The 17,552-nt window shown below is 41.7% G+C and overlaps 1 protein-coding gene across 14 annotated transcripts in view; it reads right to left on the bottom strand.

The window, feature by feature from the left end:
* Positions 1-17,009, bottom strand: part of AAK1 (AP2 associated kinase 1) — a 207,764-nt gene extending 190,755 nt beyond the window's left edge. For 11 of the 14 annotated variants that reach the window (XM_066378061.1, XM_066378066.1, XM_066378064.1 and 8 more), the window contains exons 1-2: positions 16,848-17,009; positions 16,155-16,544 (exon numbers count right to left, since the gene is read on the bottom strand). In XM_066378061.1, coding sequence (XP_066234158.1) covers positions 16,155-16,317 — 163 coding nt within the window. In that variant the 5' untranslated portion in view covers positions 16,318-16,544; positions 16,848-17,009. The remainder of the gene's footprint in view (positions 1-16,154; positions 16,545-16,847) is intronic. The other 3 variants (XM_066378073.1, XM_066378074.1, XM_066378075.1) reach the window with 1 other exon arrangement.
* Positions 17,010-17,552: the final 543 nt, after the last annotated feature.

Raw genomic sequence — 17,552 nt, 5'->3', positions numbered from 1 at the left:
TTCCTCATTACACCCGTGCCTTCTCTCTTTCAATCTTTCCTCTCTTCTTGAATAACAGTTCAGTTAGTGCTACTTCTATTGTATATACCTGGGCACTCAAACTAGAAACTTCAAATCACTCTTGATTCTATACCTCTTTCTTCTTAAACCTCTAAAACCCAGTCAAGGGTCAACTCCTGACAATCTGACCTTCTAAATATTTGTCTGCACACTTCTTTTTTCCTATTACCACTCTGCAGGCAGATCTTCATTGTCTTTATCCTGAATCACAGCAACAGCCTCCTAAGTGCTCTAGACTCAGCTCCCTCACGCCATCCTCCACAAATCTAACTAAACTGCAAGTCTGATCATGCCATCACCCTTGTCCTCGTAAAACTCTTAGTGACTTCCTTATTGTTCAAAAATAAACTTCAGGCTCACAGGGTCTCTGTGATCTAGACCCTACATTTTTTCCTCAGACTTTTCCAAGTATGACACAAGCAAAAATCATAAAGGAAAAGACTGACACATTTGATTGAATAAAAATTAAAAATAGCTGTAAAAACCCCAACTTAAAATAAGGCAAACGACAAAATAGAAAAAAAAAAACCTGCTCAAAAGATTAGTATCTTAAATATGTTAAGCACATCTATAAATTAAGAAAGATAAATGCCCTAACAGGAATATGAGCAAACATAAACAAAGAATTCACCATAGAAGAAATATAAAAGATAGATGATAGATGATAGATAGATAGATAGATGATAGATAGAAAGATAGATAGATAGATAGATAGATAGATAGATAGATAGATAGATAGATAGATAGACAGATAGATAGATATATAGATAGATGGAAGAAAGGGGGGAAGAGGGGAGAAGAGGGAGGTGGGAGAGAGAGAGGAAGGAAGGGAGTAAGGGAGAGAAGGAGGGAGGGAGGGGAACATATCCAACCTCATAAACAAGATACATTCTGGTGAAGTACATCTTGGTTTAATCTTTCAAGAGGCTACTTTGTAACATGCATCAAAAGCTAAAATATGTTTATCTCTTGATCCAGACATTTCACATTCAGAAATTTATTCTAAAAAATAGAACAAGTACTCAAGGGCTTAAAAAATACTTATTGTGAATGTTTTGTAATAGCTATAAATAACCCAAATGTCTAATAAGAGATTGGTTAAATAAATCACAATACATGCATTCAATGGACTAAAATGGATGATGCAGATATATAACACAAAAAGACAGTTCGGCCCTGGTCCATTGGCTTGGTGGTTGAGCATCAGCCTGGCGTGTGGATGTCCCAGGTTCAATTCTGGTCAAGGCACACAGGAGAAGCACTCATCTGCTTCTCCACCCCTCCCCCTCTTGCTTCTCTCTCTTTCTCTCTCTCTCATTCTCTCTCTCTCTCCCCCTTCTGCAGCCATGGCTCGATTGGAGTAAGCTGACCCCAGGTGCTGAGGATGGCTCCATGGCCTCAGCCTCAGGCACTAAGAAGAGCTCGGTTGCTGAGCAACACAGCAATGCCCCAGATGGGCACAGCATCTCTCCCTAGTGTGTTTGCCAGGTGAATCCTGGTTGAGGTGCATGCAGGAGTCTGTCTCTTGCCTCCCCTCCTCTCACTAAATTAAAAATAAATTTAAAATGAAAAGAAACTGATTATTAACACTGATTCTTCCAGTTAAAGGGAAAGATATGAAAGAAGTTCAGTAGAAAAGGAATGGAATTTTTCACCTCCACTAATAATACACCTTCCATTATAGCTCATAAATAGGCCAAGGTTAACAATCTATTTCAAGAATGTGGTCTTAGTCCCAGCTACACACATCTAACCCTACCTTCAGCCTAATCAACCCTACCTTAAAGGTCCCTCCCAAATGGTCTCAACAGAAACTACACAACTTAAAAACTATGTCTGAGTTAGAAGAGATCTTCAAGATAACCCAGTGACCTCTTTATTTATATAAGGAAGACATGCTCAGAGAAAGAAAGTGATGTGTCCAAGATCATTGAGATGGAGACTAGATGATCTACTTCCCTTACCTCATATAGTTGGTAGTTCATATTCTATGATATGAGCTAATCCTAGAACCAGAACTTGAATACATAGACTTGGACATTAAAATCAACTCCAAAATTGCTAAGTAGGTAGACAAGCACTTAACCCATTTTGTTATTAATATAACATATGAACATTCTAAAACTATGGTTTAAAAGAAATATTTCATCTTCTGGGAAATTATTATCTACAAGTAACTTTTCTCAAGTTCTAATTGTTGGTCAGAGAACCAATGAAAGCTGACCTTCCAACAAAGTCACAGAGCCCACAGGGGAAAAAACCACCAGGCATAATTTACTGTTGATCCTTCTTTTTACCTCTCCTCTCTGAAATCAGCAAAAACAGGGAGAAACAGGTACCTTTCTATAGTCTAAGAACTACAATCAGTGTTCAATGTAAGGCTCCATCTCTCTAGATTCAATTTATAACTGAGCTGCTGGAGCCATATTTATGAACCTTTTAAAAACCATATCCTGCTTGATAAATATAAAAGTCTCATGTCCTCTCCTGACCCCATCCTCTTAAGTCTATGATATATGCCTCTTAAGAGAGTATACCACAACTGCCCATCCTCTTTGAGATTGCCTCCTTTCCTGGCTGAACCTGGTATTTGTCCATGTTTTTTCAAATTATGCGGGGGGGGGGGGGGGGGAAAGTAGGTTCACAATTGTGAGTATATGAAACACAGACTTTATTCTTATATTATTAATTATTGTATGATTTTCCATACGAACAACTATAAACCTTCTTTTGCATAGCCTGTTTATTCCTCTCCAGTCTATCCCCAACTTCCATGCTCACCACCCCAAAAATAGGTTGAGAATCACTGCCCTGATTCACTGTGGACCAACAACCATCATAAACTAGAAAATATCTGAGTTTTTGATACCTGACCTAATCTTCATCTTCAAAATATAGCATTTAAATAGTTTTAGAACTCTCTTATATACAGTAAAGATACTTATACCTTGTATCCTTACTTTTGAGATTGATAGTATTAAGTACTCATAACTGAATCCAATCAATAAAGAGAAATTCACATGGTTTTCTGGAAGATGTTCTACTTAGCTTTGAATTTTGTAATTTTCAACTTAACTGAAAATCCAGAAGATTCCATACCTCTTACATTGTAATGAGATCCCAAACATAAATCTATTATATATTACTGAAATATGAATAAGAGAGGTTTGTAGATTTCAAATCTGTCTGGTCTCTAGTTGGTCCAGTGAATCTGAATTAATACTGATTTATTCAGTTAATTTATTCTCCAGTATTCACTTTTGCACTGTTTAAATTTAAGAGTCCTGAATTGTATATAAAATAAACCTAAGGTTTACATTCTGCCTCCTAAGAATCAACTATCTAACCCTAGAAAATAGATACAAATGAGATAGCAAAATAAAACTTTGAGATTATGGTCCCAAAACAGTCAACATAATCAGCAAGAATGACAGGCATCCAGAAGTCAGGAGAGACTGATCACTGTGGCAGGTGAGTACTGAAGTTAGGCAGGACAAAGGTTAGGTGGGATGAAGATAGGTGTGTAGGGAAGGGGAGGGTATCCCAGGTGCAGGGAACAATATGAATAAAGCATTGAAAAGAACTAAAGCCGTACATGGAAGATGAGGAAGGCAAAGGCCTGAATGAAGCAGAAGACCTGTGTTTAAAGTACAAGGATTTGAAGTTGAATGGGCAGCTGGGGTCAGGCACTCCTCAGGGGCAGACAGACCCCTAACTAACAGCAACTTGACAGGCGGGGGAATTTTTCCTAACACAGGTAGCTTTCAAGCAGGAAGAAAAAAATGAAACCACGATATCTACAGCTAGTGCTCAACTTACGGCCACGATTGGTTCCAACAGACTGGTCGTAACATGATTTGGTCGTAAGTTGAGTAGGCTATATGTACAGTACTGTGAAATGATGTTATAAAAATCTTTAAGTCATTTTTTATCATAATTTTCTTTCATTATTGTTATATATCATAATTTTCTTTGTTCATTTTATGCCATTTGTATCATCTCTACATCATTTTGTTTCTTATTTTTACCTTTGTCAGGTTTAAGTAAAACACTGCATTACCAGTACAACTGGTTTAATATTTGCAAAGACAATTTCCTCTTGGTAGACATCTTGGGAGGGGTTTGATGAAAAATATCCAAGACACAAAACACAAATTGCTGTACTGAGTCTGGGATAACAGTTGAAATGGTGCACCGGAGATGGTAGTGCTGCCGGAAGCTAGTCCGCACTGTCGTATGTCCAGCTGGGCAACACTTGCGTTGCCAGACGTGGAGCAGTCGTGGCTAGCGATTGTGGTCATAAAGTCGAATGGTCGTAAGTTGCATAGGTCATAAGTCGATCAATATTTGTATCTGAGATGCTCTCTTTTCTTATTCCTCATCCTGGAGTTTTTGGATACTGTGACAGATAGATAGATAGGTAGATAGATAGATAGATAGATAGATAGATAGATAGATAGATAGATAGATAGATAAACAGACAGGTATAGATATAGATCGAGCACCAAGACTCCAGTTTATACACACAGCAAAATACTACCTGATGAAAATAAAATTCATGAACTGAAATAGTAAGAGTTATCATTAACTATATGCTAGGTACTACACTAAGTGCTTTGCATAATTTTCTCTAATCCTTACCACCACCCACAGTATTATCTACATTTTATGAATGAGAAACCTGGATCTTAGAACTTGCCCAACATCACAGGGACAGGTCCAGGACCCAAGCCAAAGGCTACCTACCTCTAATTTCCATTTTTTTAAACCACCACACATGGAGCTAACCTTGAAACTCTTCTAAGGAAAACGTCATAGTGCTCCCTTTATTCCAGGGATACTGGGGAAGAAAGACAGTACCAGATATCAGGTTTTCCCCAAACATTACTGAGTTACACCTTCTGGTCAAACCAAGACTTCTTCCATAGCCAAATGGCCAGATACAGTTATTGCTTTCAATACTGCCCACTCCATCAGCACCAAGATTCCCAGGCTTCTAAAAATAGAGGACAAAGGTCTGAAGAACAGGATAGACTACCCACATGGGAAATTAAGCAAGTCTAACAAACCTGGAAGATAATCAGCACTTCCTGAACCAACAAGATTCACTGACAAGGGAAAATGATGAGTCAAGGGTACAAGCAGGAATCCTGCCACCTCTATAAATGTAACTCAACACCCAATCCTCCAGGAAGGGCCCAAATGATGAAGCCTGAGTCCTCTTCTTTCTTCCTGTCCCCAAAGGGTAATAAAGTCTCCATTTTGTTCTCAAATTCATGCTCAGTACCAGAGGCACACTAGTCTTTCTATCATCCTAAAGATCCTAGCACAAGAACTGTAAGCATCCTTAACCCTTTGAGTAGTACGAATGAATGTTCATGTACGTCTTTTTGCCTCCTGACCAACCAGAGTCGACCAATTTATTTTAAAAATGTGTAAGGCAACATTTACAAAAGGCAAATGTATGTTCTTCTTGTTTCCATAAATTGGTTATCAAGCAAACATGATTTTTTTTTTCAGTATTTTTAGCAAGCTCCCTGTGGGAACTTTTTTTTTAAGATTTTTATTTATTTATTCGTTTTTATTAGAAGGAGAGAGAAGAGAGAGGGCAGGAAGAGACAGAGAGAACAGGGGGAGGAGCAGGAAGCATCAACTCCCATATGTGCCTTGACCAGGCAAGTGCAGGGTTTTGAACCAGCAACCTCAGTGATCCAGGTCGACATTTTATCCACTACGCCACCACAGGTCAGGCAAGCAAACATGATTTTAAGTTTAATAAAACTCTAACTGGAACTAATTTCATTTTTTTTTTAAAAAAACTCCTGGGGGTCAGCAAGCATGAAAAAAACTCACTACTCTAAGGGTTAAAAGCAGGCAACAAACAAATTGCGTAGCATTATACTGCTTCCTCCAAGATTCAAGTCCTAGATGAAAGGCATCATTATTGAAGATCATTTTCATTACAAATGATAATCTAACATCAATGCTATGCTTGACCCTCTATTATAATATGGAGATGTAATCTCTTGGCTCTTCAGAAATCATAAAAACAAAGCTTCCATTTGCATTGGCATCCTTTGTCTGCCCAGGTTAACTCAGAGCCCAAGGGGAAAACTGACCAGCTCAAGCTCCTTCACTCACAGCAGACCTCAAATGAAACTCCAGATCTTTACTCTTTCAATTTTATTCCAACTTGAGGAACTCGCCCTCTGTCAAGGTGAAAGTCTCACTCTCACTCATGCATTCCTCTTGCCAACAATTGTCTGTAACTCAATACAATTGAGGTTGTTTAAAGTATATGTAATAGGCTAAATAATAATAAAAATAATGGTTTAATAGTAAGAAAGATAATAATGGAGGAAGAAAATAGGCACAATAGCTAGTGTTGCTTTAATGCATTAATATTCATAATTCCTGAGTGATTCAAAATCACATAGAATGAAAAGGCTTTTTTGCTTTGGGTATAAACATAGAACGTATGATTTCCTTTTTTTTTTTTTTTGGTGAGAGAGAGAGTCAGATAGGGACAGACAGAGAGAGATGAGAAATATCAATTCTTCATTGCGGCTCCTTAGTTGTTCATTGATTGCTTTCTCAAACGTGGTCGATGGGGGGGGGTGTTACAGCAGACTGAGTGACCCCTTGCTAGAGCCAGCAACCTTGGGTTCAAGCTGGTGAACCTTGCTCAAACCAGATGAGCCCACGCTCAAGCTGGCGACCTGGGGGTCTCGAACCTGAGTCCTCCGTGTCCCAGTCCGATGCTCTATCCACTGCACCACTGCCTGGTCAGGCTATGATTTCTTTAGGGAGGCAATTTTGTTCCTCAAAAGAGACCAAAAATGTTGCAATACTTACTTCAACTTTATTAAGAATATAACTTATGCAAATGTCCTGAACTCAATATGCTCCCTAAAACAAGGTTCCTTGAAGATAGGGTTCCAGAGAAAAAACTCTTTCAAGAGTCTTAAGGTGGTGAAGAGCAATCCATCTTCATGAAATCTTTCCCAACTATTTCAGTCCTCAGTGATCTCTTCCCCTCAGCCCTTCCAGAATTTGAGACTACACCACACACAACCCCTTTCAAAAGCTATTATCTTGTAGGGTGCACTTCTTTTTTGTGTGTTGGTCATGTCGATTAGAAGGGCAGGAGTCAAATCTATTTCTTCTCTATCTGTCATAGATCTCAGACTGAGCTGAAAATGTCCTAGATGCTCAATAAACCAAGCTACTCCTGGCTGGCAGGAGTTATTACCTACATTATACCTACATTGTCTCATTCATGATCACAACATCCCTACCAAGGTAGGTAGGACGTTTATGACAAGGGAGGAAGGAGTGGCTCACCACACTGGTTAAATGACTGCCCCAAAGCCACAGTGACTAGTAGAAGTAAAAGAAATTGACCCCTAAGAGCCCTAGGTGCAACTGCTAGCCTCTTCCTGAAAATTCTTTGTACAAAGAATTATCAGTATCTTCTCTCATAACATTCTGATTTTTAATAACCCTTCTCAACTGAACCTCCCTATAACAATTCAAGTCAGAAAATGCTTCTAAAACATTTTGGGACTACTGAGATAAGGGAAAATGAGAAGAATTTCTTAAAGTTCATAATCCATATCAGTCAGTAGTAGAATTTAACTCCCCTTGGCCACAGCCTGCAAAGACATACCATTCTACCTCCTTTGGTTTACTGGTTTATTTCTGGAAGTAACTATTCTATACAGAAAATAACGTAAAAAATTTTAACCATAGCCTGACCTGTGGTGGCGCAGTAGATAAAGCGTCGACCTGGAGATGCTGAGGTTGCCGGTTCGAAACCCTGGGCTTGCCTGGTCAAGGCACATATGGGAGTTGATGCTTCCAGCTCCTCCCCCCTTCTCTCTCTCTCTCTCTCTCTCTGTCTCTCTCTCCTTCTCTGTCTCTCTCTCTCCCCTCTCTAAAAATGAATAAATAAAATAAAAATTTAAAAAAAAAAAAATTAAAAAAAAAAAAAAAAAATTTTAACCATAAAAGGTTAAGAAAAATGGCTGGCTCATTGATTCTGAGAAAATGAATTTGGTGAACTGTCATATGCACCATGGGATGTTTAGCAGTATACTTAGCCTATACCCATTAGATGCCAAGATTACCCCCTCTCCTTGTGACAATCCAAAATGTCTACAGACATTACTAAATGTCACCTGGGGATAATTGCCCCTGGTTGAAAACCACTCTTCTAGATCAGTCAATGGTCTTCAAACAGGTACACAAAATAATCCACTGGGATACAGAAAGAAAATGATGAGACTTGTTGATATTAAATTTCACCTTAAAAACAAGACTTTATTAATATTTCACATATGGTCCAACATTAATGCTCCAGCTCAGTCCATACGTCAGTCACATGTCTCATACAAATCTAATGAAATCTTGATGGACGAGTGGAAGCTCCACCACACAGAATGAGATGTTCTAAAATGTCCTGAGGTTCACGTGCTTGCTTACGTGAATTTGCTGACTACCTTTGCTTTAAATGAACTAAATATGTTCCCCAAAACATAAAAAAGGTTAAAAAGATTCCTGTAAAAAAATCCTGGGTTCAAAATATCACAAGCAGGCCCTTGCCCATTGGCTCAGCGGTAGAGCATCGGCCCGGCATGTGGATATCCTGAGTTTGATTCCCGATTAGGGCACATAGAAGTGACCATCTGCTTTTCCACACCTCCCACTTTCCCTTCTCCCTCTATCTCTCTCTTCCCCTCCAGAAGCCATGTCTCAGTTGGAGCCAGTTGGCCCAGGCACTGAGGATGACTCCATGGCCTCGCTTCAGGCACTAAAATAGTTAGGCTGCCCTGGATAAGCAGAGCATCACCCCATAGGGGGCTTGCAGGGTGGATCCTGGTCAGGGCATATGCAGGAGTCTGTCTCTCTGCCTCCCAGCTTCTGGGGAAAAATAAAATAAAATAAATATATATAATATATATATATATTTAGCAAGCATATATGAACAAGAAAATGGCAGAGCCTTATTTCTATTTCCGGTATACTCTTCATCAGTCACATTACAATGAAGAAAACTATCACAATCTAAGAAAATGTCAAGAAGTTCACCAAAACCTGATGAAGATCATTTAAAATATGGATTTGCATTCATTACCATAAATGATGAAGTTCATTTTAAGTACATACTGTGCCTTCAGGTATTAGTTAATGATAGCAGGACATGAATAAATTTATAAATAGATAAATATATATAAAGGGACTACATGTTTTTAACTGACAGTGCTTTAACCAACTCTAACCAGTAGAACTTTTGTGATGATGAAACATTTTCTGTCTGTGCTGTCCAAAATTATAGGCACTAGCCACATGTGTCCATCAAGCAACTGAAATGCAGCTACATTTGAAGAATTATATTTTTATTTTGATTTAGATCATTTAAATTTAAATAGCCATTGGTGGCTCGTGGCTACTTTACTGAACAGCATTGCCCTGAACCAGTAATAAGTTACTGGTATTTCAAAACATAACAGCTCCCAGCAAGCAGTGTACTTTCTGTTTTTGTGTCTTTGACCATGTTATTCTCTGCCTAGAATGTTCTCTCGACTTTGTCCACCTAGTAATAAGTTCTTTATTTTTTTTAAGATTTTATTTATTGATTTTACAGAGAGAGGAGAGAGAGGGTTAGGGGAACAAAAAATATCAACTCATAGTTGCTCCACTTTAGTTGTTCACTGACTGCTTGTCCTATATGCCTTGATCAGGCAAGCCCAGGATTTCAAACTGGCAAACTCAGCGTTCTAAGTCAATACTCTATCCACTGCACCACCAGAACTTAGGCCAGGCATAAGTTCTTGTTTTGAAGGCATACCTCAGATATCACTTTTATTTTAGCTTTCCCTGACTACTCCTCATCCCATAAAATTAATTACTCCTTCATGTCTGTTTCCCTAGGTCTTTCACATCCTTAGAGCTATTTGCTCATATGTCTGACGTTCTACAACTGTGAGGTCATGGCCAAGCAATATCTTATTTATCACTGCATGATGTCCAGCACACAGTAAGTACTCAATAATAGTTACTGAATTTGGCAATGAATGAACCAACAAACCTCGACTTCACAATTTATACTGCAGTGTTCCTTCCACTGCTTCAAAAATGGCTTCAGAAAAGTAGACTGAAACCTACTCTTTGCTATTTCAAAGTGAAGATGCTACTCTGATAGACAATACCACTTCTATTATTATCATTGTTTGGCTCTTTCAATTGCAAATGTCACAGTTATTTCTTAAACAGGCTCAGAAAGCACTTTATCTTTGAAGAGTACAAGGTATATGGTGGTGTTAGTCCCCTTTCTGAAGTGTCAACTTTCAAACACTGCAAGTTAAAATGACTGCTCTGATGCAGTAATATTTTTTCATATGCACTTTATTAATATTTATCAAGCTTTTCCTGTGTACTCTACATGCAGTTTTAGCTATTGAGGTACAAGTGTATGCCTCCTATGTAGCCTCCCACTCAAAACCCATGTGAAACTGCTTCTCTCTCTTATCTCTCATTAAATGAGCATGACTTTGTTAGAAAGACCAAAGGCAAGGCTCTGACCATGCAATTGCTTATTCTGGATTTCGTTTTTTAATTCTAGATTTGGCTATATTTAGCAAAGTTATAACTGTCATCATGCCTGCAGCCAGGAAGAAGACACCATTCACAAACCGCCCCCTGAAAATCTGCAGTTGCCACTAAAAAACCAGACTTCCCAGCAGGCAAAGATATCTGAAGTGGGAGGGATCAAACTGGTGTTTGCGTCAAGAGAAGGCCTCAGGTGCTTATAACTAACCTCTCTGCCTGGCACTAAAGCTCTCCTTAATCTTGCTTCCTTTTCTTCCAACATACCTTCTGCTCAGGTCAAACATCCTCATTATCTCCCCTGACAACTCCTTTTTAAAACAGTGGTCATCTCACTCCCCTACCTGCTTCTGCTTCAAGCTTTCTGCTTTCCCTCGAACCTCAGGACCACTCCTTCTCCAGACACTAGCCCACTAGCCACCAGTCCCTTGTCTACAATTAAGTGAGGCCCAGCAGGGAGCAGTGCATACTGGATACCTACTCAATAGTTACTCAAAAGGCCCAGGGCCACTGAAGAAAGCAAGCAGCAAGCATAGCCAGGGAGAAAAGTGTAAAAAAAATTTCCTTCTTCCGTTCCATGTTTCTCCTTCCTTGATTCTGGAAGAGAAACTTGTACTAATGAAAATGGTAACACTTGACTACTCAGTATTCCCTGAACTCATACCAGTTCACCATTCCACACTTTGCATGTGCTATGCTCTCTGCTTGCTAGACCTCAGTTAACCTCATCTGGAACATCTGCTGGGCAATTTCCACTCCTGTTCAAAGCACACTTCATCTGTAAACCCTCATCCCTAGTCCCTTTATCATCTCTTAATATCTTTTTATCACCTAACATTCACCAAGGGCCATGTTAAATAATGGACACTTATCTTAGGGTTATTTGTTGGTTTATAAGCTCCTTAAGAGCTGAGCTCAAGTTCCATTTATCTTGTAGCTCTGGAACCTAATAGTGCCTGCCACAAAGAAAGCACTAACTGAATACATAGTGATAGCACCATATTATTATTATATGTCATGAATGTATGGTTGAATTTTTTTAGGTGGTTTCATACACATTTTTAAACCTCGCTACATTGGAGAACTGCCAAAGTTCACTGATTTGGAGACTTACTCAGTAGTTCTCATTAGCCCTTTAGTGTATATGAGAAGCTGTTCTGAAGGGCCACCTTGTCCACCTTATATAGAACTGAAACAGATCTGGAATATTGTCTTGGACACAGCAGGTATTCAACAAACACTTACTTATGGTTTAAAGCTTAGCTATAAGACCTCATATAGCGAGCCTGACCAGGTAGTGGAGCAGTGGATAGAGCGTCGGATTGGGATGCGGAAGGACCCAGGTTTGAGACCCCGAGGTCACCAGCTTGAGTGTGGGCTCATCTGGTTTGAGCAAAAGCTCACTAGCTTGGACCCAAGGTCGCTGGCTCGAGCAAGGGGTTACTTGGTCTGCTGAAGGCCTACGGTCAAGGCACATATGAGAGGGCAATCAATGAACAACTAAGGTGTCGCAATGCGCAACGAAAAACTGATGATTGATGCTTCTCATCTCTCTCCATTCCTGTCTGTCTTTCCCTGTCTATCCCTCTCTCTGACTCTCTCGCTGTCTCTGTAAAAAATAATAATAATACATAAAATTTAAAAAAAAAGACCTCATATAGCTAAGGAGCTATGATAAAAGTATAGCTTCTCATCCTTTAAGCATTGTTCCAATTTTCCCACTGAGCTCATTCTGGAAGCTTAAACCAAATCTTCCCTTGACATCACAATGCCCTTTACATCAGACATGATCTAGCATCTCATTGTGGCATCTTTGCTGAGGAGGCTAGAGAGAAAATATCCACCTCTGCACCCAGCATAGAAATAGCCATATTCCTCTGAACTCATAACTTAGAGCCTTCATGTCCCCAAGACAAACAAGTCCCCACTAGACTAGCTAGTGCAACTTGGCAAGCAGAGCTGGTGCTGCTGTTGCAGATGGAAGCCCAGGCATTCTCCTGTCTTTTTCCAACACCTCCTCCTTGGGGTGCTTGCAATTCATCACTATAAAGTACAGACCAATACCCACATTAGAGAAAAAGGGATGATCAGTGTGATGTGTTGGTAATAAGATCTTTGTATGACACCCACCACACCACCCCTCCCTTAACTGTCTGGCCACGGTCCTGAGCACCTGATGCACAACTTCATCAACCTCAGACAATTCTGGGACTGATAGCCAGGTCAGCACCTGATAATTCAAACAGAAGAAGGGCCAGGAAGGAGCGTGGCTACCCAAAATATCTGCTGGCTCTTTAAGAAGCTGGTGAGACCTCTGCACAGAACATCTAGTTCTGTCCACCCACAATAGGGGGAAAAAGTTCCTGAAGATGCTGTAGCCAAACTAGCCTTCACATTGCCACTCCTACCCCTCTTAACTACATATATGATGTAATGTCACTGGTACATAAGGACTACCATTTATTGAACACCTGGAAAAAAAAAGTTAAACCATTTATATACACTGCCTCAGATAATCTTCAAGACCACTACATAGGCCAGGGGTCAGGAACCTTTTTGGCTGAGAGAGCCATGAACGCCACATATTTTAAAATGTAATTCTGTGAGAGCCATACAACGACCCGTGTATGTTATGCATTATCCAATAAAAACTTGGTTGTCCTGGAGGACAGCTGTGATTGGCTCCAGCCACCCTCAACCATGAACATGAGCAGTAGGAAATGAATGAATTGTAATACATGAGAATGTTTTATATTTTTAATGTTATTATTTTTTTTATTAAAGATTTGTCTGCGAGCCAGATGCAGCCATCAAAAGAGCCACATCTGGCTCACGAGCCACCAGTTCCCGACCCCTGCCATAGGCAGTGGTTCTCAAACTTTAGCTTGCATCAGAATCACCCCAGGAATTAGTTAAAGCCTTCTACCCATGGTATATGGAATGGGCCTGAGAACTTGCATTACTAACAAGCTCCAGGTAATGCTGATGCTCCTGATCCAGGCTCCACACTTTAAGAACTGCCCACAGTAAAACAGAAATTCAAGAGAGGTTTAAAATGTCATATTAAGGTTTCACAACTGGTAAAGAACAGATCCAGAATTTGAACCTAGATATGCCTGACTCTACAGTGCTGTTAACCATGCTATTGTATTTGTGAATGTGTGACTGTGTTCCCAAATTCACTGGCAGCTTCTGAAAGGCAAACATTATACTTTGGATCTCCCTATGTCCCTCTCAGGTACCTATGTACTTGGTAAGTGCTACACAAATGCTTTGTATACTGGCTCCTACATAGTCACATATGTGTAAGAGCCACAAATTCAAACTCAATTCTAATCAAAGATCATAAAGAGGGAAACAGTGCCAGACCCAATTTTACAAGATTCTCTTTCTCATTACTCTGAATCTTTGTCCATGATGTCACCATACCTGTATAATTCCTACTCATTCTTCAGCCAGCCACTTCCTACAGAAACAATTCCTGGCTCTCTAAAGTTGGGGGACACCCCAAGTTTACCTCCATGATAGCACATATCATATCACTCATTCTAAGAGGCTATTTTCCATCTCTCAAAGTAGTTTGTAAACTTCAGCATCTACTTCTATACCATATCCCCAAAGCCTAGCATAGTGCCTGGCACATCACAGACACTCTGTGACTGTTTGCTGAATGAACAAATGAATGGATGAAAGCAAAACTGCAAGCCCTGAGTTCTACTTAAAAATATAATGCATGGTGTGCAGTTCTCAGAAATGATTTCTAAAGAAGAGGGCAGCCTGGATAACAAAGACCAATTTTGCCTTTTCTCTTTTCCATCACTCAGACTGAGAACAGGCACCGCTTAGGGTAGCATCGTCTGCAATGAGACAATATCCAAACAACAAAATGCTCCTGGGTCAGCAGAGGCTATTCAGAGAGAAGGAAAAAGCTCTGCACCCCATCGTTCCTCCCAATTTCTCTTTCACACACTCGTCCATTTCTCCATCCCACTGCAGTCAAGGGCTTTGGCACAGGGATGAAAGAGACAGATCAGACTCAAGGGTGCGGATCTGGCAGCGGGCACAGAGGCATCTCCCATCCTGCACCAAAGCCCACAAGGAAACATCCAGAGGGACAGTGACTCAGGCCCCAGATTAGGTCCAGCTAAAGCAGCACTGAAAATGGAAAAGAGCAACAATTTCACAAGGACACTGTCAGACCTTTTTGTAAAACAGTGTTTTTAAAGTAAAGGCTTCAAACCCCAACCCCAGAAAACTGGGCTAGCTGAATCCACTGCTTAGACAAACTGAAAGCCAAACATAGCTTCTTCCTCCTCCCAACCCACTGCCAGCAACACTCAATGACAGGCATTCCCCAGGCCCAGGTTGGAATTCTTGCTTCAACCTTAGCATGCAAAAAGGCTCCTTCTCCAGCTAATAGCAGGTCCCCCGCCCCTCAACTACCACAGCCACCACCACCACCATATTGCAGTAATGGAGGCCTCCCCCTTCCCCCATCCCCTCTCAGCAGATAACACAACCTACAGCAGGTTGGTCCCATCCAATTAGTTTGAATAGCTTCATGCCTAGGAAATTGCTGCTTTTATTAAAAATAAAAGCACACTAGGCAGGCAATGGGCTGTAAAAAGTATGAGTCTAGCATAATTATGAAGGTGAGGTTAAGGTTACCAAAAGAGACATGCAAAGATTTCCAGAAAGCCTGGGGACTAAAGATATAGATTTTGATATAGATATGGAATTTACACAGCAAACACAACAGATGTAAATAACATCTCCAACTGAGGAAAAGCGAAAGTCAGATGCTACTCTCAAGTAATTCTTTTTGCATAAAAAAACTTTTTTTTAACTAAAATAGAAAGAAGAGGAGCCTACTAACTGATTTCAAAATAATCACATTCATTTCATGTAATTTCTGTTATCTTAGCTACATTCTGGGGACCTGCTTACAGTTGGGTCAGGAAACCTTGTCAAATCCACCAAAAGCCTTAGCTCTCAGAAAAACACATGTCCATTCTCTAAAAATCCTCTCTTCTTTTCAGTGCCTGCTCGTGGCAGTGGGAAAGTTGGGTTGAAGAGAAGGGGAAACCCCTCTCTTCAGCCCTCACATCAATTATTTCAAATTTTAGATGAATGACAAGCCCACCACCCTACATTTGATATGAAGCTTTACACTTTCACACATGGGTCTTCTCTTCTGATCCTCATAATTCGGTGAGACACACAAGATTTGGTTTGTAAATGTTTTTTAAAAATAAAAGGCCACTGAAGTAAACAATGTCCAGCAACCTTCCCTTGTCCCATAATCCCTGTCACTTTCAAATCTCAGTTTTAAGTTTCTTAAAAACAGTGATTCACAGGGCAAGGGAAAGGGGGAAGGAGAGTCAACTGGTCAAAACCCATTCATACATTCAAGAACTAGAAAGCAGAATCTTGCTGCATTAGCCCAAGATTTTCATTTACAGCGCACTTAAAGAGTCCCACTGTACCTTCAGCCAACACCTCGTCCACGGTGACCTGCTGTCGCCCAACGCCAAAGACCCTTCCGATGTAGCCACTGCCCAGGCCCGAGGTGCTGCCCCCTCCTCCGCTGGAGCCAGAGCCCAACCCAGAGCCGCCCTGCTCTCGCCGAGAGTCGAAAAACTTCTTCATCTTGCGAATAGGAAGCAGTAAAGCAAAATACCGTCAGCTTCTAGATTTTTTTTTTTTTTAAGAAAGCAAGAGATCCAAGGATTTCTTCTCGGATTTCAGCTCAGAGAGGAGCCACCCGAATCCGGCCGTGGGGGTTGGGGGCTGAAGGAGGATGCCTATAGGAATATGCGTGTCAATCGTGCGGCGGTCCCCTCCTCCTCAAAAAAGCGATTCGTATAAGTTTAAACCTGTGATGACAGAGGAAGAGAGAGAGAGAGGGTGAATCAGTAATACAGTTAAAAATCCAACTGCCAAGTCCTAGGGGGAGCAAAAGCCATCATCCTGGGGAAACGCTTCATGCATTTTCTTAACGAGAAAAACCCTGGGGCTGAAAACGCGTCCCCGGCCACCAAACCCGGGACCCTGTGCCCGGAGCTCGGAAAAAGGAGGATTTGGGGCTGCCTGGAGCAGCGCCGACACGGCCAGGCACTGCCCCCCCACCTCCCCGGTCTCTCCGCCGCCCCGCAGGGCAGCATCCCGGCAGCACCCACTTGAGATGGCTCGACGGCCGGCGCCCAGCTACCAGCCCCGCAACATTGTCACGGCCGCTGGGCCGGCCTGCGTCGGGGAAAGGAGGCGGCGCTGCAGCGAGAGCCGGGGCCGCGCTCGGCACCCGCCCGCCCGCCAGCTGATCCCCGGAGCGCCCGGCGGAGACTGACCCGCCGCCCCTCCCCCGCGCGCGCTCCCGCCGGGCTCCATCCACCCAACCAGGAAGTGAACCGCCGCCGGAAGTGCCTCTCGCGGCGGCGCGGCGACCGGCCGGTACCCTACTGCGGCCGCTGCTCTGTCGTGATAGACTGGACGGGGTCGTCAAGACAGAAGGGGACCGGGGAAAGGGGTCTCAGTGCGAAGAGACTTTTAAAAAAGAACGTTAATATCGCACGACCTGCAGGGCACCATGGGAAAGATAGTTCGGCGTAGCCCAGCGGCTGGACTACAATTCCCAGGATGTCCCTGGAGAAGCCAGCAAGGCGGTGGCGGTGGCCTCCTCAGTCTCGAAGGTGGCGTGGTGCATTTGTGGGGATTGGGGTATTTAAACACATCCGGTAAAGAAACGGCCGGGGACTAGGGTTTCCACCCTGCTGCATGTTCTACTCTTCTGGAGCCATCTTATTTGCGGCTTGACCTCCCTGCACAAGGGATTGTGGGGTTTGTGGTTTCCAAATGGATCGAGGCTGACACTTGAAGGACGCGGC

Source organism: Saccopteryx leptura, chromosome 3, assembly GCF_036850995.1.
Source record: "Saccopteryx leptura isolate mSacLep1 chromosome 3, mSacLep1_pri_phased_curated, whole genome shotgun sequence".
Classification (NCBI taxonomy): Eukaryota; Metazoa; Chordata; class Mammalia; order Chiroptera; family Emballonuridae; genus Saccopteryx; species Saccopteryx leptura.
This window is presented reverse-complemented; position numbering and strand designations above follow the sequence as displayed.